At 41.9% G+C, this 22,436-nt stretch overlaps 1 protein-coding gene across 1 annotated transcript in view; it reads left to right on the top strand.

The window, feature by feature from the left end:
- The window catches only part of uacab (uveal autoantigen with coiled-coil domains and ankyrin repeats b), a 41,298-nt gene extending 23,424 nt beyond the window's left edge, over positions 1 to 17,874 (top strand). The window contains 18 exon segments of the mRNA XM_047580447.1: positions 1,676 to 1,764; positions 3,254 to 3,318; positions 5,583 to 5,640; positions 6,469 to 6,539; positions 6,835 to 6,941; positions 7,573 to 7,754; positions 8,585 to 8,622; positions 8,968 to 9,024; positions 9,135 to 9,242; positions 9,712 to 9,744; positions 10,145 to 10,237; positions 10,348 to 10,378; positions 10,471 to 10,520; positions 11,162 to 13,861; positions 14,480 to 14,632; positions 14,870 to 14,935; positions 15,640 to 15,673; positions 15,676 to 17,874. Coding sequence (XP_047436403.1) covers positions 1,676 to 1,764; positions 3,254 to 3,318; positions 5,583 to 5,640; positions 6,469 to 6,539; positions 6,835 to 6,941; positions 7,573 to 7,754; positions 8,585 to 8,622; positions 8,968 to 9,024; positions 9,135 to 9,242; positions 9,712 to 9,744; positions 10,145 to 10,237; positions 10,348 to 10,378; positions 10,471 to 10,520; positions 11,162 to 13,861; positions 14,480 to 14,632; positions 14,870 to 14,935; positions 15,640 to 15,673; positions 15,676 to 15,851 — 4,111 coding nt within the window. The 3' untranslated portion in view covers positions 15,852 to 17,874.
- The last annotated feature ends 4,562 nt before the right edge of the window (positions 17,875 to 22,436 follow it).

Below are 22,436 nucleotides of genomic sequence, written 5' to 3'. Positions count from 1 at the left end.
CAGCTTTACAGAAGTAATTAAGGAAAACTATTCAAGCGCTTTTCTAGTTGTAAATAGAAGCCAGTTTAAGTGTAAAATGTGAGGGTGGTCGACATGGTGCACACTTGTGTCGAGCTGTCACGCAGCATAAATACTAATCTGTGTTAGAACAAAGAGGTATTTTAAGATCTGCAGCTACTGTGTTTTGACTGTTGTGTCCTCAGAGACACTATATATCATGCGGTTCATATACCAGCGTACACTCCGGTTTACTCTTCCCTTTTCACTCCTTTAAAAATAGCAAGCCATATCCTGTAGACCGTAAACCTGAAAGCTGCCTAGGGAGCAGGTGTAAAGATGAAATGACATAGCTGAATGTGCTCTCTTACAGCCGGACCCATTAGTCCCCCCAACATTCATCTCTAACCATTTTACCGAGCTCTCCGTAAGACTAAGCTGCGGACGCCTTAATGGAGGCATTGACAACATTTTTGCTGTTTTTTTCATCTCTGATAACTCTTTGATGAGGGACTACTTTTGCGAACTTACATCTCCAACAGATTCACGGGTCTGTTGGTATTTGTTTGTCATTAATTTTCCATCACTGCCAAGAGGGAAAGGATTGCTGTGGCTCAAGTTGCAGTTTGATGCAGTTTGACTCGGATGCAGAATGCAGAAGCGTTTCTCGAGTCACCTCATGGAGACGTGCTGTGCCTCATGAACTTGGCGAGTCACGTGACTCATATCCCTCCACCGCGGATAGCTCTCCTTTGCCCCGTGCCTGCCGTTTGCCCCCCGAAGAGGTCAGGACCCTCCGCTTCTCCCCCAGAGCCACCATCTCCTGGCCATCAACACGGCTTTTAATACCCGCGCCAGCGTTGAGGTGACAGCCTAGCTGTCTCCTTGGCAGATACCTCGGGGTTAGTGTATAAACAGGTTCATGTGACTCGATGGGTGGCAGACCGAGATTAGTTTACACGCAAGCGCCTCACAGATGTTCATGGTTAGTAGCGGCGGTGCTGCCGCGGGTTAAATCAGGAATGTTTCCAGTCAAAAGTGATGATTTAAAAATTGGCTGGCAAATACTCGGCGGAAACTTCTTAACTAGAGAGGCAATTAACAGGGAAATACTTGTGGCAATTAAGAGAGAGAGAGAGCGTCATGTTTTGTGTAATTCCTCTACATCAGCTTAAAAGTTGAGTTTCAGAATTTCCGCTGCTGTTTCAAAGTTTAGGAATGAGCTGTGTTAACAGATATCCTGGTGAATAATGTGGCCACTTTACTTATTTATTAATAAGATCAACATAATCTTCCCACGGCTTTAATATGGCCGACGGTAGAGCTATTTTCTGCCGGTTATCTGTGGTTTTCGATCATTTGTGCCCGCAGCCGATACAGGAGGATTGCTGTGTAGCTCGTGGTTGCCATGGAGTCCTCACAAACCCTGAGGTTTCTTGTTATTTGCTTCAGGAATGCTGATCTTGCTGATAGCGAGGAGCCAGGCGTCCGTTTGCAGTCCCGGTCTCTTGTCCTTAAGTTTCACCCTCTCCCCCCTTCTCTTTACACCCTATCACTTTTTCACTTGCCCTTCTCAACTCTGCGCAGCCTGCTCTTGCCATGTCCTCCTGTCTCACGCTGTGTGCTCTTTTCCTGCCTCGACGTCTCTTAACATTTCTACGTGTCTCTTGTTTCCCAGGTTTCATTTGGCTGCAACGCGGGGACGCGTCGACTGTCTCAGTCTCCTCCTGGGACACAATGCTGATGTCACCGCAAGCGACGCCACTGGTGAGTTTAGTTTAGTCTGGATCAAAGCAGAAACAAAATAGTTATTATTTATTTATTTTAAATTTACTTTTTAACCCATTTAACATCTATTTCAGTTATCAGTCTATTTCATTTAATAAAGAAAAAAAACATCAAGAACATTTACATATAGGGATAAGATGTTGTCATACTCACACTCTGTATTATCTAAAGTTTACAAAGGACTTAAAGTCTGGCCTGCGTGCGTATTATGTATTTCATCCATTTTCTCCAACGTGAAATAAACAAGTCTCTCTTGTAGTCCACCTCACCTTTCATACTCCAGTGAATGTCCATTGTGATGTCCACCACATTCAGACTCAAGTCAGACCTTGTCTGATTCAAAGTCAGACTCTCCTGTGAAAGCCATTTTTTTTGTTCGTGAGGGCCTTTATGCTCACCACTAACAAAAAACCAAACAAGTATCCGTCTCTCTCTGGACGTCCTTCGGGCACGAGTCCAAAAAACAATATTTTACTTTCCAGAGGCAGGTCTTGTATTGTATTGTGTATTCCCTTCCAATAAGTTTTAATAACACGAAAGTCCCAAGAAACACGATAATCATTTGCATTTGTATTCACATAATTTCTCCAGCAAGTCAGGGAGTTCCTGTCATAGTGAAATGTTTGGTAATGTGGCCAAACGAACTCCCTCCAGCTCTGTGAGCTGCTACATTTTCACTGATATGTGCATATTGTTGTCCATCTGTTGCATCTATTATTTCTCCCTCTATTTCCCCCTTTTTTTAATATAATATATAGGCTTGGTTGTGTTTTCATATTTATAAGAGATATAATGCCTCTTTGTCTGAACTACATGCCCCAACTTGATTCTGTTACACATTTTATAATAGTTACTTATGTTACACTTATTTCACTCACTCTGAATATATCAACTACATTGATATAATGTTTTTTTTTTTTTAAAGCATAGCATAATAAAATCCTTGTAAAGATTTTAGTAAGTGTTTTTTTTTTTTAGACTGAGAATGCCTATAAAGTCTGCAACCATTTCAACCAAATTCCACATGATCATTTTATGAGTTAAATCCAGACGAATCAATTAAATTGACAGTTTGCCTAAAATAGCTACATAAATTCAATACATAAAACTTCCAGGTCTTAATTGCATTCACATTATATGAGCCTGGGTCGATTCCTGCATGTAGAGTAATTGAGGGAGACATACATCCAAGTGTGGAAAAGGTTATTCTTGTTTTGTTCAGTTCTATATTGTAATGGATTTGCGTATTGCACAGACCATCCATTCAGGTGATTCAGATTCATTTGCTGCAGCTTTGAGCGAATAATTGACTCATTAGAGTCAAAATCCAGCACACACCCAATGCAGCTTAAACTAAAGGTGCAGCATAAATAATTGCATGTTATTGTCCGTGGCTCTAATAGTGCACACAAATCATAGATTGTGAATGTAATTTACGTTTTCTAATTGTGGCGTGTGTTTCCTTCAGGAAAAAGTGCTCTTCATCTGGCTTCAAGACATGGACATTCTCTGTGTGTTCAGAAACTCCTACAGGTAAAGCACAGTTGTTTTCCTCTGACACTATTTGACTGTGGTTAGTATTATGTGGGGATGTCATGTGATTCAAACTAACTATTCACTATAAAAATATGTATTTTTAAAAATCAAACATGACGTAATGAGAGTGTAGTGTGGTCCGTGAGTTGAGTAACAAAGATGGCCGCCCCGTGTGTAAACAGTAATTAGAAGCTCATGTAATATTCCATTTATTAGCACTTCTGTTTAGTTTTTGTGGCACTAATTCGGTCGTACAGACAATATTTTTCCACATACGTAAGTTGAGATTCTGTTTAATTTAAGTTTTTCATGTGTTATATGGGAACTACAAGCCCATGTCGCGGTAACAGTGGCTTCAAACTATACCCTGGTAAAACCATTGTGGCAAACTGTGATTAATAGTGTATTTTCTTCTACATCTAAATGAAACAATTAAAAATTGTCTGCCTAGATTTTATCACTGTAATTAATTCTAGAAAAAAACCATGAGTTGGTTCAAGTTATCTGTTCCATTTACAAGTTGTGGAAGCTTAAACTTAGTTTAACATTGTAGCAATAATATCGGTTAATATAAAGAATCTTTTAAAAAAACTTTAATTTCACTCTACACTCCAAAAATTTGAAAATTGAACACGCAAAGTTTCCACCGAGTTATATTGAGATAAGGCGAGCGCAATCATGGACACGGCCAACTAGTTATCTGACTTCTGTAGCTGGAATGCCAATAACTCAGGTGTGACGTCATTCCCAGAGCCAAAGTCCGCCCTCCGAGGTGAATGGAACGCACCATTAATCCCGGCAGAGAATTTACAAACCGCCTTGTGAATTAGCCCCACAAAATCCAGCGCATCAAATTCTTCCGATTGGTTGGGCTGAGCTTGCTGTTTTTCAGCGGGCGGATCTGCCTCTTGACTTTGCGCCCTAACAGCCGTCCAGACTTTGATTCATAACACAGCCTCTGTGATTCTTAGCTGTGAGGAGGCAGCGAATAAAACAAAACGCATAATATGGGTGGTTGCAGTGTGATATTAACTATTTCCAAACAGAGTTATAACAAGTTTCTCGAGACTCCCAGGTAAAACTACTTTTATGTCGGTGTGCACATCTGTTTTTGTATGTCTGCTCCATAGAGCTACTTGTTTCCTTGTTGCTGGCCAGTCTGACACTCGGAGCAGTTTCCCTTGCAGCCCCCTTAAATAATTACTGCCTCTGAGCCCTCTCCATATCGGTCAACAGTAGGCCCTGTTGAGTCACTGTGCCCCACTGGAGGATTTATGTGTTTACAATGAAGGGGGCTATCGCTGCAATATTGTGCTCTCGTAGTGTTGTAGCCCCTCCCCTACCCGCCCCCATCTCTCGCATGGCAATGATCTAATGGAGGTCGTGGCTGTTGGCAGGGGGTTGTCAGCGGTGTTGACAAGGCTATCCTCCGGCAAACCTGCCGTCCATTCTTAGTGCCGTCATCACATCGGACATAGCAGCCGGACGCCAACACCCACCGCCTCCACTATCTCCCTCCGTCAGCCCGAACCTTCAAGGTGTAGGATATCCCCCGTCCACGCTCTGCCGTCGGCCTCCATTGCTGCCCCTAACCCCTCCCCTCCTCTCCGTGTCATTTGAGCATGCTACCAATTTTTGGCCCTTGTTGCTAGAGAGAGATGGGTTTTTATAGTGGGGAGGCAGAGCTCGCTTGCAAGTCTACCCGGCAACATCGTGCCCCTGTTAGCACCGAGTCCCTCACCCCTTTCATAACAGAACCCCGTCCCTGCAGTGGTGCAGTCGCCCGGAGTCCGACCAGTTGTACAGATGTCATAGTTAGATCAGCACCGCGCCGCTTAGCCTAAAATGAACCTGCCTGCTGCTGCATCTCAGGTCGCACTGTCAGGCTGTGGAATGGAAATAAATAATATTTATGGGGACTTTTTTCTTTTTAGAGACGTAGGAGAATCTGAGCTTCAATCTTTCTCGTTGGAATACTTGAATATAATCTCCACTTTATTACGGCGCATCTAGTTGATTATAGTTTTTCTAGCTACTCTCATCACGTCCAGGCTCCTGGTCATATGTGTCATGTTGTTGTATTGGCACAAACTCATTCAATCAACATCCAGTACTTGACATGATATCTGTTAATTATGTTCTAAGTGACGTTGATGTGGTTATAAAATTACTGATTTCCATTGATTGTTTCATATTTTTTCAGTTTTTTTTTGAATACGCAGATTTATTCACCGTTTAATCGTGTCTTTGTGAATTTATAGCACAACTGTCCAGTTGGAAACATGGACCTACAAGGAAGAACCGCTCTACATGATGCAGGTAAGACTACTTTACTAAGTTACTCTACTCTACTAATTTACTCTACTAAGTTACTCCACTCTACTCTCCTAATTTACTCTACTAAGTTACTCTACTAATTTACTCTACTAAGTTACTCTACTAATTTACTCTACTAAGTTACTCTACTCGACTAAGTTACTCCACTCTGTTACTCTTCTTAGTTCCTGTACTCATTTACGCTACCCAGTTACTTTACTCAATTACCCAACTGTACTCTACTTTGTTACTGAACTCTTACTCTACTACTCTACTCAATTACTCTACTCAGTTACTCTACTCTGCTCAGTTATTCTACGCTACTGAGTTACTCTACTATGCTCCACTCAGTTACTCTACTCTACTCTGCTCTCCTCTGCTCAGTTACTCTTCTCAGTTATTCTACTGTAATCTACTCTACTCAGTTATTGTACTTTACTCAGTTACTCTACTCAGTTATTCTACTCTACTGATCTGCTAGGACTGTCTGCCCTCTTTCAGAACTGGCTGTATTCTACTCTACTGTAGCTGGTGACCGTACTCTGTTACTATCTCTACTCTAGATCATTTCTCTAGTACCCACTTGATAGTCATCTATGTCCTCATTCTTACTCTAATTCTTCATTCTTACTTCTGTCCACATGCTCACATAAATGTTAATGTTGCATACGTACAGAGGTTTCAGTGTGATCCCGACTGTTGTCTTTGTAAAGATGTTCGGCGAACCACACCTGTCTCAACATTTAAACTCAGACTGAGTGCAGACGGGTTTGTGTCTGTGGTAAATGGGACGAAATGATTGAAGATGTCTCTTGCGTTTTCTCTTTCCAGTAATGGCGGGCTGCGCCTCCAGCGTAAAACTTCTCTGTGACAGCGGAGCCTCTGTGAATGCCAGTGACTTTGTGAGGACTGATAATGCACTTCATTTCACACAAATTTCGCTGAAAATTGCTGAGCCATTTTCCCCCCACGCCTGCTTGCTCTTTAAATGTTATTACCTTGTCACTAGTTGTCATTATGTGCATGTAAGGTCGGTTTGACCACTAAACATCGAGCTAGTCCACTACAATGAGAGGTGTACATCTAGAAACCTTGGGGGTTACTATGGACACATTGTTATTTAGACTGTTTATATTTTGTGTGACTTTGTGAAACAATCTGAGTATTTTTGTGTGTGTTCTCGTTTTTGTTCCTCAGGACGGCAGGACACCTCTGGTGCTAGCAACGCAGATGTGTCACCCAAACATCTGTCAGCTTCTGCTGGAGCGAGGGGCCGATATAACCGTCCGAGACAAACAAAACAAGTAAGAGACTGTTTTTCTTAAAAAAGGATCGACAGTCATACATAATAATAAACTCAATAATTGGACAAACAAGCTGCTTTGAACACACATCTGCAACAAGTAGCATCTCTTAGGATTGGCCGACTTTGAGAAAGGGTCAAGAACAGTATTTATTTATTTGAAATCTCTTCCTGAAAGCTCTGTTACCCTACTTGCCTTGAAATGGGGAACTGTTCAGACCTTTGAACAAAAGCAGAGTTAGACAGACGAGAAAAATGAGAAAATGGCAGAAAATATTTTGTTTATTTTCAAATATAAAATCTTCTGGTCTGTGGAAAAACTGGATCATTTGTTGATTGACTGCATATGTTTTAAACCTTTAAAAGTGGGAGTGTCATGGTCTAATGTTTTTTATTATTATTTTGGGGTTCGTTTCAGTTTTGCCTGACTGACCAAACAATTTGTTAAAAAGTAACAAACCGATAGATGTGGTAGCAAACAACTGTAGTTCATCTACCACAGAGCAGTGAATTATTCATCAGTAGTGAAACAAAGGCCAGGTTTAATGTATTTCCCCATGTTTCGTTTATATTCACTGACACAGCTCTTGTACATGTTCTTGCTCATTGACCGTCTCCGTTGGCTCCCTCAGGACAGCTGTGATCCTGGGCTGCGAGTACGGCTGTAAGGACGCGGTGGACGTGTTGCTGAAGAATGGCGCTGATGTGAAGGCAGTGGACAGCTCGGGTCACGACGCGTATTACTACGCTCGCCTCAGCAAGAATCAGGGGCTCGTTGCGATGGTCAAAAGCTACATCGACAAAGCCACAAGAGGTCAGAGGAAAAAAACTTATGAGTCTATTATCACTGCTTAAATATTAGTCCTAACCCTATAAAGAAGTGTAAGCAGATTTAAAACTCAAACTGATGTGACACTCTGGGAATTGACTTGAAAACCTGTATTTAACCTCCTGAGACCTGGCGTCCTCATATGGGGACATTACTTTTTAGGTTTGTGGCAGCTTCTTATTCTGCTTCATTTAGACCTGTTGTCCTCATAAGGAGACACTTTAGTCGAAGGGTCAGTACACTTGTTGACTTGTGCTTATTAACTTTTCTAGCTTGATATGACATGCAAATTTAACAAATTCACAAGTACTCGTATGAGGACGTTGGGATTTCATCGTTTTATTTCTGCTTTTGCATTAAAATAAACAGTTTTATATTTTGCTACACATTGGTGACTTTATTGTAACATACAGTGAAATAATCCCTGTGTCCACATCATTTTTCCCCCACCTACTTCCAGTTCAAAGATAATGCTTTTTTTTTTTAAACTTCTTAGGTCCTACTAATCCCATATACCTTAATCTTATTAAGACATTAAAATGCATTCCAAACAACTGCTTGGGTCTCAGGAGGTTAAAAATCCAAATCTTGATCGTCACCTTGAAAGATGAAAGATGAAAGATGGAAACAATCTACAAGAAAATGTTGGTATTTTAATTATCTGTGTTGTTTGCTTTCCATTTCCAACATTTGCTCTAGAACGTTGAATTATATTATCAGTGAAAATGTGAGAAACAGTCCTTTTCAGCTCTTGTCAGTTTTTTTGATAAAAAGTCAGAATGTAATCTCAACTTTCTGCCGTCATTTTGTTACAGAAAAAGAGGCTGCGAAGATTGAACAGTGGAAGCGACAGGTAATCCCACATCTGTCAGTTTAGCTCTCCTGTAATGAATATCACAATATAATATGTGTTAATCTCTGCACTAATAAACATGTTTGAGACCATCTATTGTAGTTTAATTACATTTTTTTGTAGACATTTTGTTTCCACTCAAGGTCCAGGTTATTATCTCTAGTGTTGTTTAGCACATGCTTTTCATATTTCAGTCTAGATGCTGCTGCTCAGTTGTACACGACTGCCACCTAGTGATTAGAAAGGAGAATTGTTTCCCATGATTTCCTCTCAGATGTTTATGTTAAATAGATGGCTGTAAAAAACAAACAAAAAGAAAAAAAAATCATGCTGTCTTATCCTCAGCATTCAATGGAGAGATCAGAGGCAGCTGAAGTAAACAGAAGAGATCAGATCATACATGTGAGTGCTGTACAACTTTGGCCTCACGTTCTCACACAAACATACATTCACCCTCAAGTCCTTAAAAGCAAACACCGTTTGATTAGTGTTTGTTTTTATGTGTGTTCTAGGATCTGGAAAGGCAGAACGAGACGCTTCAGGAAGGTCTCAGGAAATACCACCAGGAGCAGAGAGCCCTAGTAGATAAGGTCAACATGCTGCAGCAGCAGCTCTCACAGGTAAGCCCAGGTTAAAACATGCCACAGCAAGAGCTAGAAAACGGTGAAGCCCTCCAAGTATGTGGCTTGTTTTTTTTTTTTTGTTTTTTGTTTTTTTTTGTCCACAGCATGAAATATAATAATAGACGCTAAGCCGAGTCACGGTGTTATGGTTTAATATCTTAGTGTGGGCTTATGCTCTGATAATAAAAGGCAATATGGGATTTAGGAAATGTATAATAAATTCCCAACCACAGGTGTTCCTTTCAGAGGAGGCAGAGCAGGCTTTTAATACTGATTGCTTATGTAACAGATTGATGACTACGAAATGCTACATACAGCGAGCATAACAGATTCCTCACTATTAGCTGCCACGACAATGTTCATTCCCCAGAGAGCGAGGAAATTCAATCTAAATGAATTTTAGCATCATATTGTCAATTATTAATCCATCAATTGACTCAATATGCGATGCTGTTTTTGTCTGCAGGAGAAGATGGCCAAGGAAGACACTCAGAAAGAGGTAGGTGAAACTCGCACATGGTGCAACTGATTCACAGTTTTACCACAAGCTTTAATCCTTAAATTATTTATGAAGAAATCTCATAAATGTACAAATAAGTGAGATGTTTTTTTGAACTACTCTCCCATTGAGACTGTAGATGTCACAAAACATTGGCTAGAGCCTGGAGGAGTATTTGCAGCACTCTGTAGGAGACTTTTGCTTCTCACTAGGCACCTTTTATACTCTTAATTGAAACTTGTTTGATAAAAACACAAAACCTTGCACTGAATGAATAAGAAAGCACCTTATGTCCAAGTTTGTAAACCAAATATTTTGTGTGCCATCGTTTAATCAGCCTCTCAATTATGTGAAAATGTCTGAAACACTCCTGCCTTTGATTTGCTCTTTAATGAATCAGAAGGAGCAGCTGAAGGTGTTGCTCAGTGCCAAAGAAAAAGAGGAAGGAGCCCGAGGCCCCGAGACTGTCAAGGTTCAGCTCAGGAGTACTATGGTTAGTGACTGAATGCATTTCTGTTTTGAAGCTGAAAGCCTCACAGAAACATAACATTATATTTTAAGTGTATAAAGGCAGTCATTTGTAATGAATCTGTGTATTTACAGGGCGAGTACTCTGGGCAGTCTGTTATCAAAGGTAATCCTCCTATAGTTTGAAAAATAATAAAGTTTCACCATTAGGATTATGAGTTTGTGTGAGTGTAATGTGTGTGGACTTGTTTCTTGCAGGTAAAGAAAATGTTTTGGTAAAACAAGCTCACAGCCTGGATTCTGAACAGGTCAGTTTGTTCTTTCTTCTTCTTTGGAGTAGTTCCAGACGGTTGGCAAATGTCAAAAATGGCAAAAAAAAAATTGTACTTTGTATCTAAGAGGACTGCAGATTAAACTTTACTATGACCTTTAAGCCTTTAAGTCCTGAACATCCACCTCAGCATTAAAAAAGCTTGTGGTATTTGAATTACCGTAACCCACCAATGGACAAAATTCAAAGTGTGGCTGAACACTGTGAAGAGAAATAAAAAAAACAGCTGCCATTATAGTAATTATGATGCACCACTGCTGTTGGCTGCAGGTTGGTGAGCGACGTAAGACCAGGGAGCCCCCGAACGAGAGAGTTGTTTGTAGAATTTGTTGGTAAAAACAAAGTTAGTTATACCCTTGAGATGTCACCAAGGTCTTCTAGACAAAAGCACAACTTCCCAGTGTTCAGCCACACTTTAAATTTTGTCAATAGATCAAACCACCGTGAGTTACAGTAATTCAAATACTGGCTTTAAAGGGTTAACATCCATCGGTAGTAGTAGTTGCACCTCATAAAACGATGTTGTGATTGAAACACAATTTACAAATATTCCGCATTCTCAAATAAGGTGTCTGGTTTTCTTTGAATATGACTAATTATAACAATCCTTCTCTACAGATGCTGCAGAATCCTGCCATGTCCCGCTCACTGTCCAAACCACTAGAGACGAGTCAGCCCTCAGTCGCCTGGGACGTCTCCGGTGAAGTGGATGCACTTCGACGTGAGCTCGAGGCAGTGAAGAGAAGACAGCAGGCGGCGGAGGAGGAGACGACGCGGCTTCAAACTGCCCTGAACCGCAAAAATCGAGAGTGCCAAGACCTGGTTCAGAGCCGAGACGCCATCCAGAAACAGGCCGACCAGCAGATTCAGGAACTCGAAGACGCCTTGGGCGACGTCCAGAAGAGGATGCTGGATTCTGAGTGTAAGGTCAAACAGCTGCAAGCGCATGTCGTTGCTGTCAAGGAACACTTGGGAGGCCAGGCGGCAGAAGATCTGCGTGCCCAGCTCCTGGATGTCAAGGCCAAGTATGAAGGCGCTTCAGCTGAAGTGGGTCGTGTTCGTAACCACCTCAAACTGAGCGAGAAAGCCTTGGAGGAGTATAAGAGCAGCGAGAGTCAGCTAGCGACGGAGACCGAACGGCTGAGCCAAGAGCTGGGACTTCGCACTGCAGAACGAGACGAACTCGCAGAAACGCTTGTTGAAATGGAAACCCAGCTGAAAGAGGCCCAGACGAAACATGGCAACACGGTGCCGGCTGAGAAGTTTGACAACATGAAAAACCTGCTGTCCAACGCCGTCGATGAGAAGGAACGGCAGCTCGCGGAGCTGAGGGAAGACTACGACCGCGTCCTGGAGGAGGTGGCCGAGCTCCATCGGAGGCTGGATAGTCCGTCGTCCCAGGGAGGATCTGCTGAGGAGCAGCAGAGGATTCGGGAAGTCGAAGAACAGAACGCTTCACTGAAGAGGAGGCTGGTGGATGTGACGGCCAAAAGCCAGGCTCTGATTCGTGAGGTCGAGGAGACTGAGGAGGAAAGAGATATACTACGAGACCAGCTGAATGAGCTCAGCAGCAGGATCGAGAGCGACTTCATGCTCATAAAGGACCACGAGGAATTACGGAGGGACATGGCGGCCGCTCTGGAGGAGCTCGAGGACAAACTGGTGGAAGCCAGTGAACATCACGGAAAAGCAGAGGCTCAAGTCCAGCAGCTTCAAACCGAGAGAGCCGCGCTGCAGGAGAATATCGGCAGCCTCCACAGCGCCAGGGAAAGCCAGCAGAGCGAAGTGGACGCTCTGAGGGCTCAGAACGAGGACCTGATGAAGCAAGTTGAAGTTTTACAGAAGAAATGTGAAGACATAGATGAGGAGTGTGTACAGCTGACGGCACAGAGCCAGACTCTGAAGCAGAGCTTGGAGGGACAGTATGTTCCCAGACAGCAGCATGAGCAAGTGAGGATGGAGTTGAGTTCCACCTTAGAAAGTGTTAAAGCCGAGATGTCGAAGTTGGAGACCAGGGAAAAGGAAAGTGGGGAAGAATTGAAGAAAGTGAAAGAAGGAAACGAGAAGTTGAAAGAGAAAATGGAACAAGTTCTGTTGGAGATGAGAAACGAGTACATAAGTGTGAAAGATCACAGAGCGATCACAGACAAGTTGAACGCTGCAGTGGTCGAGGCAGAGAATAGAGCAAACGAAGCGTCAGCAATGCATGTGCTGGCTCAGGAGGAAGCTGTAAAACTTACCCAGGAGCTGGAGGCCCAGAAGAAAGAACTTGACACCATACAGGAGGCTATTCAGTCTAAGTTTGTCCCGCTGACAGCGGCCGAGGAGAAAGAAACTTCCTACAGTGTCCAGGTGAAAGAACTGACCCTGAAACTATCAGAAATGGAAGAAAAGTATAACGAAGAAAGGTCTGCTAGAGAGAGCCAGAGACAGGAGGAAGAGAAACTAAAAGTTGAGATGGAGTCTGTTCAGCAGAGACTCGACACTGCCATGGTTACCAGCGAGAAGCACAAAGACGAGGAGGAAGAGTTCAAGGCTAAATACGAGGAACTGGCCCAGGCCTTGGTCAGTTTAGAGCAGCAGTACAAAGAGGTAACGCTTCAGAAAGATGAACTTCAAGAACAGAATGTCCTCTGCAACTCTCAAATCCAGCACCTCCAGGAGCGTCTGAAATCGGAGTTGACCCGGATAGCGACGTACGACGCAGAGCTGAAGGCCCTCCATGATGCCACGCAGCAAGCCCAGACTGATTGCAAGAAAGCCAGGGAGGCTCAGCAGGAGGAAGCCAAGAGGGTCGGTGCCTTACAGAAAGAACTTCAGGAGCTCCGCGGGGATCGGTCTTCTCTGCTGCAGCAACACGTCGTAGCCAAGGAGGCCCTGGAGGCTGAAGTCACTAAGCTTCAAATGGCTCTCCGCGAAGAGGAGGAGAACAATGCCCAGAGGGCTGAAGATGTGTGCGCTCTGCAGTCTGAGCTCCTTCAAGCCACTCAGGCTCTGGAGGAGATCCGCTCCAAGGAAGACCAAATGAACCAGCTGAAGAAGGAGAAGCAGCAGCTGGAGGAGGAGGCCGCCAACCTGAGCAACAAGCTACTGAGCTTAGCGGAGGAGTGCGAGGAGGCCCATCAGGAGGCAGCGCAGGCGAAGGAGGGCGAGAGCCGGGCCAGGGCCGAGATGGAAGCCGTCCAGGACAAGGGACGGGCCATAGAAGGAGAAATCAGAGAGCTGAAAGAGAGGTACGACGAGTCCCTCAGCACCATCGGTGACCTCCAGAGGAGGATTCAGACGTCGGCTCAGCAGACTGAGGCCAAAGACAAGAAGGTAGAAACATTTACACAGTCAGTAGCTGCATTTCCACACACGCAAAATAAATGTGATATTTATGATTTTTTTTTATATTGCGCTTTGTATGTGTTTCCATTGAAATGTGTTTTTTGCAAATCAGCTTTAAGCCTTGTTAAGTCTAGTGTCGCGATATCCCATGATTTTTTTAAGGAAGGTGGACTTCAAATGAACAGGGGCCTCATGTACAAACTTTTTGTGTCCCAAAAAAAATAGTTGATGTAATGATTTTATCCGTGGTCTAAACAGGTAAATAGTTCAGCGGTTTATAGCACATCCTTCACAATTCTTAAGTGACAAGAAATCAGAGAGATGCTGATTCACACTGGATTAGTTTTCATCTCAGGTCTCTGCGTTAGCAGAATTATTTACGCTGCAATTATGACAAATTAAGGACGTGGCCAAGGTTCCAGATGTGTATGAAGCGTCTCTTGTGTGTTACAAATAAATCAATTAAAAGAAAGCATTTTTTTTTATATATATATATATATATATATAATAAAAATTGATCTTTAGAAAAAATGTATAAAATAGTTGTTGATAAAATAATGAAAATGAACATTAACATGCATGTACCTATGTGTGTGTGTGCGTTAGATCACAGAGTTGCTGACGGACGTTGAGCGATTGAAGCAGGCCCTGAATGGTCTGTCCCAGCTGGCGTACACAAGCAACGCCCCCAATAAGAGGCAGACGCAGCACATCGACACACTCCAAGCTCAGATCAAGAGTCTACAGCAACAGCTGGCTGTGAGTGGACGTACATCACATACTGAAAATATGTATCACAGGAGATTATGTAAATGCATGGGTGCTTCAGGTTTTGTAAAAGCCTTTCCGTCTTTGAAAACAAACTGTAGGAGCCAAAAACCTGTCTTCAAATTTAGCGGCGACATTTAGGGCTGAATGGTACATTTATGTTAATACCTATAATTAAAGCTTAATGTATGAAAACTCTTAATTGTCGCGTCTCTTCTGCTCTTTAAGGATGCTGAGAGGCAACACAGAGAGGTGGTTTCAATTTATCGGACTCATCTCCTCAGTGCAGCACAGGTAACTTCCTCTCATTAATCTCTGATTTTCTCCCTCAAACTCTGCACGTCGTCCGCCGCAAATCACGGCACAAATGGTCCTAATTAAAATCATCGAGGTTTTATTGTTCAGGCGGAGGTTGGACCCTCGGGGATCCAGTGATTGTATCTGAAAAGCAGAGATTCAGGAAGAATAATTGAACAGATAAAAATGTTCCTAAATGTGAATGTTGGAACTGAGATGATTTCATTAAAGCGCACTAGACTGAATAAAAGCTAGACTGCAGTTAATTTGATTAAAGCTGATAAAAATCCAAACCGAGTGCATCAATCCTCGGCCGTCCCCAGAGTTCACTAAAAAACCTGACTTCATGCATGTTTCCAAGTGGTAGTTTCATACGGTCCGTGGCAACGATAAACGACGTGTGATCATGAAATCATGCCTGTTGAACTGGCACCTGGAGCAGCTTGGCCACCTTTACAGAATATAATTCATGTAATCGCTCTTCAGTGGCTTTTAAAGACAACTGATTGGGTCAGCTTCTGCTCGTGAACTGAGAGCGGAAATGCAAAATTCAGTAAGCGCCACAGGGAGCGTGAATAAACGGTGCAGCTGATGAGTAAAAGTTAGAACCACCGTCAGGAGCTAAAATATCTCTAATGAGAAGGAGAAAATAAAAAATACCTGAAGCCCGTTTTCTGACTGTCTGGCTGTTTCTCTCCCAGGGCCACATGGATGAGGACGTTCAAGCCGCCTTACTACAGATCATCCGGATGAGGCAGGAGTTTGTGTGTTAAAGCCTTTTCGAACGCGACGCTACCTGCTGACTCTTGATTCACCGTTTCTCACGCCCCCCTGCTGCAGAGTGCGCTCCTGCCGAGGCCCCCGCGGGCGCGTTCGTCAAAGCGTCGACGCAGCAGCGTTCAGGCCTACGTGAATATAACCAGTGAAAAACGACTAATCCGCTAACAGTTTTTTATGAATCGGGAGACGCGTGTGTGCTGTGAAGCTTTTAAACCCGTTTGTATTCAGCGATGTGGGAGTTATTTGAAACGTGGGATTACACACCTGACATGAACATAAAGACCACTTTTCACATTCCCACCGTTGACAGTCGGCGTTCATGCATGAATGTTTTCACATTTAACAGCAATGTTTGTTTCAGAGGACGAGTTCACGGTGCTTAAACTCAGGTGTACATTAAAGCAGTTATCGGACGCTATAATTCTTCCTTCTGCTCATGCGTCGTCGTCAGTGTGACAAAAAAACACAGTACACATTGTCGTCTCTTAATTTTAAAATAATCTGAAAGTAACTAATGTGAATTGATGAATATTATAAATGCTCATGTATTAAAGATAGGGCCCAGTTTGTAGCTGGATGATGAGGCAAAGGTTTCTCCAAAAAAAAGCTAAACTTTTATTTTTTTTTATTATCAGACGGGCAGTGAATCTAAAACCTGTCAACGTGAGCTTAAAGTAGTCAGAGAAGACGTGATAATCCTACACTATCTCTGTCACACAATCAATAAGAGTTAAAACACTTTTCTGATGAGCTTCATCATGAATAACAATCATTTATTTTTATTTGACGGTAAAAGTTTTCTTCTATTGTTTTCTTGTCGAACTTCAGGAAAGACAGTGAATTTTACCCAAACACACAGCTCGTACAGTGGAAGATCTTTAGATAGAGATCTCTTCACATCCAGCATGAACAGAAGCAAAGATTACAGCGACCGGTAACTCGACAGCCAGTACACGTGTGTTCTTCGTAGTTTAAAAAAGAAGAAGTGAACTTGTCCTTCAACCTCGTTCATGTCAGGTGTGACCCTTCAGCTGCTTCCTTTGAAAGTCATCTTCTGGAGGTCCAAACTAGTCAGAAACCAAAGATCCAAATCTGAAAACTACCCACCGTGTTTCTAGGTGGCAAAAAAAAGTTTGGGGGTTGATTCGGGAGAGTTATGTGTGTGTCTCACGCCGTCTGGTTTCCTTAATGTTCTTGATCATCCTGGATTTGAGTGGTGGGGGTTTGTGGAGTGGATCTCTCTTGCTGTGTCCCACAGTGTGCAGTGGCACATCCTCTTTTTTTGTTGATACCAGAGTGTCCTCTAGTGGTGAGACTTGGCAGGCCAAGTTGATAGAAATTGTAATAATGTTTGTGGCCCAGGGGTAGGCATTTCTTGTTTTCGGAAGCTGCAATAGCCTGCGCACTTGCACTCAGACGCTCACAGAGAATATGAAACGTAAAACCGATTCGTCTGAGCTGTATCCTCTAATGTGCGTCGCTTTGCGTTGCTACATCCAAACCAAACCCGCTTTTAAGATGCGAACCTAATCGAGTGCGGCGGTGACGTTTGCAGCTTTCTCAGAGCAAGGGCTGCGTACCCCTGAGCCGGCTGTTTGTGACCCCTGACGGTGTAGTGTAGTGGTGTTGTGATTGTTGAGCGAGTCTCTCGTGCCTTTACACTGATATATTTTTCATAGCTTTGTACTACTTTAATTACTGTACTACAGTGTGACTTATATTCAGCAGGTCTGGAAGTAGAACGGCACAAAACGTTTTCAGGGTAACGTGTAGTTTACTGTAGGATGCCATTAGAGTAAGAATGGAAACGGATCTCTTTATTTATGAGGACAAACCAGCCCTGCTTGTAGCGCAACTATCGTTACTGTCTCTCAACTAACACACTAAAAAAATAAAACTTTCACTTTCTGTTTTTATACTTTGGCCAAAAACTCTATTTACACCAACAGACAGATTTGTCACGTATTATAACACTAATTATTTTGGGGAGATATTTCTCTTTACCGTGTATTAAAAGACTATAAACTGAAATAAATCGGTTAAATCTCTACTGTTAAAAACTGGTCTGTTTGAACTGGATGTTTTCTTTGACAACAATATTGGTGTTTGTTAATCAGTCATACAAAATCAATAAAAGTGCCTAACATAGAAAACTACATTCTTTGCAGTGTGTGTGTTTTTTCTTTTATTTTTAATTTAATATTTTTAATAATTTTTATTTATTTATCTTCAGGTTTACTTTGTTTTGTGCTAATTATAAACTGTTGCTAAAGTGCTGAATCACATAATTTGATATAAATGTGATCCACTGCCTGTGGGTTCGGAAAACGAGTGTACAGTGTATAGTAATTAGTTGAGGAGAAGTTGGATAAAAATATTAAACACAAAATTAGTGGATACGTTTAGTTTTAAGCTTTATAAATAATAAAACAGACCCGGTAATTTTTCACCCTGGAGGACAAAAATTGCATGGTCGACGAATAAAGTAATTTAGGAAGATGGATATTTAAGTACTTTATTTATGCCGAGGGAAATTCTGTATCCAGTAGCTTCACCACATAGAAACAGACATAAAGGATATTTAAGTTACATAATCATATATATATATTATACTGTGTAAAACAAATATACAGTCCACTTGGTTCCTTGCAAAGTCACAATGGATGGATGAGGCTTTTGGGAATACCAACATTTCCCTCAGATATGCAGTATTAGAAATGGATTTATATATATTATATGAAGAAAACTAAATTATATTAACCTTTTTTCTACCATAAGTGAATGAATTTAAATACTGAACCTGCATGTCTTCTGTTGAAAGTAACTGCATTATCAGATGCTACAATAGGCAGGTCATTTGTGTTGGTAATTGCTCAAAATAAAATAAAAAAAAAATAATAAAAAGTTCCAATAAACTTTTAACTTTTTCTGAAACCATCAGCAAACATGTCTCATGAACTTGGCCTGGGAGGCTGTTTACGCCTCAAGAATGAACCTTTGGTCTTATTTTCATGAAAACTAAAACTAATTATAAGGCAACAACAACAATTTAACATTTGCTAATTACTATTTGGTTTCAAGTGTCGCTGCTTTTCAACTTTCCATCTACTAGAGGGAGCTGAGGCTAAGAACTGGGTAAATGAATGTAAGTCATGTAAAGACATAATAAATGGGTGAAGCCCTCAAGAATATTTTATTTTCCTAAATATAAAGTGAATAAAGTGACTAAGACACTTAAGACAATATTATAACAAAACAACTATTATGATATTTTGCGAATACCACAAGAGGGGGGCATTTGGTCTCTTCTCACAGCCACGACGAAGGTGACACCGTTCGACGATTTATCGCTTCTTCACATGCTAACGGCCGCTAATTAGCATTTAGCACGACTTTAGCCTCTTGGCAGATTAAAGGTCCTGAAAACCTGTTTTTAATACGAGTAATGGGGCTCTACATAAACCCAGGAGTCAGAAACAGCTGTGGTTATTTTACATGAGAGGTTTGTGTTTTCTTTGCCTTTAAGCTCGTTAGATGTGGTCGCTGGAAACGCTGCAGAAACGTGGCACCGTGGGTTCCTGTCAATCAGGTCCGATCAAACGAGCCATGCGTCGTCTGATGGAGCAGCTGAACTACAGCTGAAACGCCACATTTTAGCAGCTTTAAGTGCTGAAGTAGCTTATACATATGTGTGTGTGTGTGTGTGTGTGTAAAAATATGTGTGTGTATGTGCTTTTATCTCCAAACTGTCTTTACTTCCCTCGTGGAAGCAGCTCAGCTCATGTGGTTTCACTTTAAGTACAATCAACCCAGGAATGAGAGCGAGTAGCTCTTTGGCGCACGGCTCTCACTTTTATCTTTAAGCCTGCGCCTTTCTTGATTTGTCTGTTGTCTTTTTTTTCTCTCTCTCTCTCTCTCTGTCTTCACGAGATTTATTTTTCATTAAAGCTCTTTTCAGCCGAGGTCAGGGCTGGATCAGTTATCTCACTCCAGATAAATTTGTGGCGCGCACACACACTGGGAACACTGGAATTTCTTTTTTCTTTTCTTTTCTTTTATAAAACACGGTGTGATTGAATTGGCCTTTTGAAAAATAATCAAGATTACTCATGTTGAGTGGAAAAAGACTGACACCACCTTCGAGCGCTGTTTATGAGCGAGGCCTAATCCATCTGTTATCCCATCCTCTGTTCACACACACACCTCTAATTGATACAAGGCCTATCCTGGGTTTGATTTCTTTGAAAAACAGCTCTCCGGTTTCAAGTGGCAGCCCCGCGTCCTCTCCGCTCCTCCTCCTCCTCTTCCTCGGTTTTTTACGAGTCTCCTTTCTTGCGGTCTGCACTGAATAAGCTGTTCTCAGCAATTATGGCAAATACAATTCAATCTGCTGCTAGATCTCCTCTTTAATCTCATTTCCAGGGTCCTAATCAGTCCCATACATCCACTTGTGGCCCGCTCGGTTAACCGTTGTAACCCTTTTTCCCCACCGCAAAGACTCCCCTCTTTATAAAAATTCGTCATCCCGAGGCAGGATCAGAGGCATTATTTATGTTGGAAGGAGCCCCGGCCGTCCACTGCACGCCTCATCAGCGGTGAGCTGGCTGAGGAGCCGGGCGGGTGGTTATATACACATCAAATACACGCCCACGTCCTCCGCTCGCGGTCCCTTTTTCGAGCTGTCACGAACGTTTTTGTTATCTCGCACAGCAGCCCCCCTTTCTTGCACCTCAGCGGCCGCTCGTTTTCTCCTCCCCGGAGGAGCTGTTGTTCCTCGTGAGCCCTGCAGAAACTTTTAAGAGGACGCATCTTGAGTCTGGCAGGAAGCGCGATAACTTTTCTGTTGTGACTCCTGCTCGCGTTACACGCTTTCAGCACCTGTGCGGTCATTTTCAGTTTGAGCTCTGCACCATTTACCCACAGGTTGGTTTGTTTTTTTGTTTTGTTTTTTGTTACGCCAGAAGCCGTTGGCCTCGGAGCGGGTGGATGAGGAGCGGGAACTCTGAGGTTTGGTTCTTTATAACCAAAAAAACCTTCAGATTGTTTTCATTAACAAACTTAAGTGTCTTCACTAGACTTTGATGAATGAATTAAGGGGTTCTGCTTTAAGCGCAGAGTAAACAAGAACTCTTAAACCACCTGACTCAGAGTTTCTGTAAAACAGGGTGACCACCAGATGAGAGGAATGAGAGGACCCTTCAGGCAGGACACACACACACACACACACACACACACACACACACACACACACAGAAACACAATGCAAATTTGATGTAAACATGTTTGAGGCTCTAATAGAACCAGGCAAGTTTGGGAAAAAGAGGACGTCTGGTCACCCTGTGTAAAATCATTTAGTTTCCTGTTAATTTATGCTGCACAACTTTTCTCAAAATGCCTGATGAGGGCACGGTTTAAAGAAATAATAAATATATCTAAAGCCTGGACGAAGAGACAACGTGGGCAGCTGCTCGGCGGGTTAAGCAGATCTCAGCGTAGTTGGGCTCATGTGCACATGCTGAAATGTGTCAGGCAGCCCCCACCTCACTGACTGTGCAGGCAGTTTATACCATAAACTGTAGAAAAGTGGACGAGCTCCTCTAAAGGGAAGATAAACCACGTAGAGCTCCCCCTGGTGACTGGATGCAGTATAATTTATAAGCTCCGCCCCCCTCCATGTTAGTGGATGGGCCTAAAACTAAAACAACAAACTTAAACACAATTCTTCCAACAATGGTTTCTGTCATTTTGTGTAGTTAATGTGAGGCTGACATAGTGTATGATCACGTGTCCATATTCCCGGTGAGTTTTGTTTTAGTTGTTTGAGGCTTTGTGACATCGTGATGGTGACAGCTGTGATTGATAGACTTAGACATAGATAGACTTTAATGACGCATGAGGGAAATTACTTGGTCACAGCAGCTTAGTTGCACATAAAAACACTCTTTAAGTCTCCTATTACCTTCAAATTTAGTACCACTTTTTTATTTTTGGAGTTAATTTAACCCCAGCAATTTAAACCTTACAATAAACAAAAATATATATCCGCTTTTAAGTTTATGTGTCAGACACATGTCGACTACCTAGATATGTCTTTAAATTAAATACTCCACACAGATCACCATAAAATATCACTTTTTGACCTTAAATCGGAAAGAAATATGTTTAAGTTGCTTTATATCCTTTTTAAGTAAATATTCTTATTATCTATAATATTTGAAATGAAAAACTATTACCTCTTATCACTGTATAATAGTATAATAACATATTTTATGTCGGGGGCATCATTAAATTAGGAAAAGTCATTAAGTAAAGCAAAAAAATAAAATAAAATAAAGTTAATCATATATTTAGAGACATTAAACAATAGGAGGATTAAAACCAATAAGATTAGATTAAAATACAGTTTTTTGTAAAGTGTTTTCTACTAACATAAAATAGAAAACAGTGTAATCAAAATATGTACAGTACTAGCATTATGAACAAATTTATGACAGTAGTTGGAGGAGACAATCATTTATTTATTTATTTTTAATCTTAAATGAGTAGTCTTGCTGAAATCTGTGTTGACTGACCTCAAGGATCTGAGGGATCTTTGCAGTCACCTTAAAAAAAACACTCTATGTGGGAAAAAGTCAGCATTTACAAAGCCTGAATCTAAAATAATGCTAACTTAAAAAAAAGAAGAAAAAGAAAGAAAGAGAAGTGGAGCATATCATCC

This window comes from Mugil cephalus, chromosome 3 (genome assembly GCF_022458985.1).
Source record: "Mugil cephalus isolate CIBA_MC_2020 chromosome 3, CIBA_Mcephalus_1.1, whole genome shotgun sequence".
Taxonomy (NCBI): Eukaryota; Metazoa; Chordata; class Actinopteri; order Mugiliformes; family Mugilidae; genus Mugil; species Mugil cephalus.
The sequence above is the reverse complement of the archived record's forward strand: the minus strand, read 5'-3'. Positions and strand labels throughout refer to the sequence as shown.